At 39.1% G+C, this 2,705-nt stretch overlaps 1 protein-coding gene across 1 annotated transcript; it reads left to right on the top strand.

Annotated features, from left to right (window-relative positions):
• The first annotated feature begins 941 nt into the window (after window positions 1–941).
• Window positions 942–1,901, top strand: Tas2r39 (taste 2 receptor member 39). The gene has a single exon (XM_059257028.1). The coding sequence runs from the start codon at window positions 942–944 to the stop codon at window positions 1,899–1,901; it is 960 nt and encodes a 319-aa protein (XP_059113011.1).
• Window positions 1,902–2,705: the final 804 nt, after the last annotated feature.

The raw sequence follows: 2,705 nt of genomic DNA on the forward strand, positions 1-2,705 counted from the left end.
TTAAAAAAATGAGCTGTGGGGTCAAGTGACTTTGATTTGAATACCAAATCTCTTATTCTTAAGCTGTGTGCTTTGGACAGGTTTTTAAATCTCTGCATGACTCAATTTTTTTGTCTGAAAAATGGATATAATAGAAATGCACAATGTTTAAGTATGGTGGTGTGTGTGTGTGTGTGTGTGTGTGTGTGTGTGTGTGTGTGTGTGTAGGTATACATGTTTATTGTTTATTGTTGGGATATTTCCTAGCACAAAACATGAAATCTATATTCAAAATACTGTAAATACATATATACATGTATATGTCTTGAATTTTAATAAATTCAGTCACTTCAAACTATCTCTGTATATTCACATAAAGATCTTTAGTTCCTGACTTCCCTGAATTCACAAGTGAAAACTCATTAAATAGTGACTTGATGTACTATATTAAATATTTAAACTGAAGCTGTCAAAAGCATGGTTCTCGCTAGGTTAATCCTAGCACTCGGGAGGCAGAGGCAGGTGGATCTCTGTGAGTTCGAGGCCAGCCTGGACTACAGAGTGAGTTCCAGGAAAGGTGCCAAAACTACACAGAGAAACCCTGTCTCAAAAAACAAAAAAAAAAATAAAAATAAAAATAAAATTTAAAAAAGCATGGTTCTCAATACCATGTTAGTGATTTACGATGTTGAAATGTTGAGGCCATACAAAGTGCTTCCCTGGGAGTCTTGACCAAACATAAACATGTCCAGATCTAGGGAAAGGACTTGAAACCAAATAATTCCATCATTTGCATCTCCATATTTACAATTAAGAATTCTTGGATAAACAAATTGAGTGTGTTTGGGAATCGTATATGAGCTTCTTCCTCCTATGACATAAATCATAGGAGCTGACAAAGACCTGCTTGTTGAATGTCAGGGACACATTTTCCTGCAGGCTCCAAAGAGGAACCACCCAGGATGGCTCAATCCAGCAACTACTGGGAACACGATGTGCCACCATTTGCCATCTTAATTTTGACAGTTGTAGCCACACAGTGCATCATTGGTATCATTGCAAACGGGATCATCATGGCTGTGAACGTGGTCTCTTGGGTTCAGAAAAAGGCAATTTCCATAAATACTAGGATTCTGCTTCTCCTGAGTACATCCAGAATAGGCTTCCAAACCATCATCTTGGTAGAAACAACCTTCTCCACATTCAAAGTTTTTTTTTACAACAGTGTTTCCTATAGTATCTTCAGAGTAAGTTTCATTTTCTTTAATTATTGTGGCCTCTGGTTCCCTGCTTTGCTTAGCTTCTTCCACTTTGTGAAGATTGCCAATTTTTCTTACCCCCTATTCCTCAAGCTAAAATGGAGAATTTCTGAATTAATGCCCTGGCTTCTGTGGCTCTCGGTGTTTATTTCATTCAGCTCCAGCATGTTCTTCTGCAAGGACACCTACATTGTGTATAACAACAATTCTGTAAGTTTCAACATCTCCAACTTCACAATAAAAAGGTACTTCATTGAGATCAATGTGGTCAGTGTTGCTTTTTTATTCAGTTTGGGAATCCTCCCTCCTCTGATCATGGACATTGCAGCAGCCACTCTGCTGATTTTCTCTCTCAGGAAACACACCCTGCACATGAGAAACAGTGGCACTGGCTCCAGAGACCTCAGCACAGAGTCTCACGTGCGGGCCATCAAAGAAACCAGCTGCTTTCTCTTACTCTATATTTCAAATGCAGCTGCTCTGTTTGTGTACTTGTCCAACATAGTCAATGCCAGTTTTTTCTGGAGTATTTTCCTTAGAATCATCCTGCCTTCCTACCCAGCCGGCCATTCAGTTTTACTGATTCAGAACAACCCTGGATTAAGAAGAGCCTGGAAGCGGCTTCAGTCCCAAATGCATCTGTACTTACAAAGTAGATTATGATATTAGCTCCCAAGGAGGACCACACAACATGGACAACCAGCCCCTCATTGTCCTTACCTAGATTTCTCCTTCCTCTCCAGCTTTCTTCATCAAATCCAACCTGATTCCCTTCACCAGATGCAAAGTCTCTATATAGGATTGAACATCGTTACTGTCTAATGCTTTGTGGGCACAATCTTGGTGATGTTTAACATATTCTTATTCTTAGCCCTCTACATCTACCCTAGCCCTCTATCTCTATCTAAGACAGTGACTCTTGACACCTCTACACACTGGAATCCTTAGGGCTAACTTGAAACCACCAGCTAATCCAGCTTTGCATTGATTATTTGCAATGATCAAGTAAGAATTCCTGGTGTTCTAACTTAGAAACTTTTCTGAGTACTCTAGGTGATTCTGATGTGCAATCAGAGTTGATACAGACACCAAAGCAGAAACTTCTAAAACTTGAGTTCCTGATCACTCCTCTCTTCCCTTCTTCATGTACCTTTCAACCATGTGGGACTTTTCTAAGCAACATCTGGAAATGCATTTGTGTCCACCCCCCCCCCCCAAAGATACAAGCTGAATAATTCGGAAAGAGGTCTCAAGTTGATAATACAAAAAGCATCCCTCAAACTAAAAACTATCTAACTTTTTTTTCTAGATATGTGGCTTTATGAATTTGTGGAACATCGAAGTACATACAAGAAGAATCCCACTGTGGTATTGCTTAATAAGAAAACCTGCATATCCAAACTACAATATTCAAATTTTGTATTTATTTATTATCTATGAGTGCATGCATGTACACATGCCCTGACA

This window comes from Peromyscus eremicus, chromosome 3 (genome assembly GCF_949786415.1).
Source record: "Peromyscus eremicus chromosome 3, PerEre_H2_v1, whole genome shotgun sequence".
In the NCBI taxonomy this organism is placed as follows: Eukaryota; Metazoa; Chordata; class Mammalia; order Rodentia; family Cricetidae; genus Peromyscus; species Peromyscus eremicus.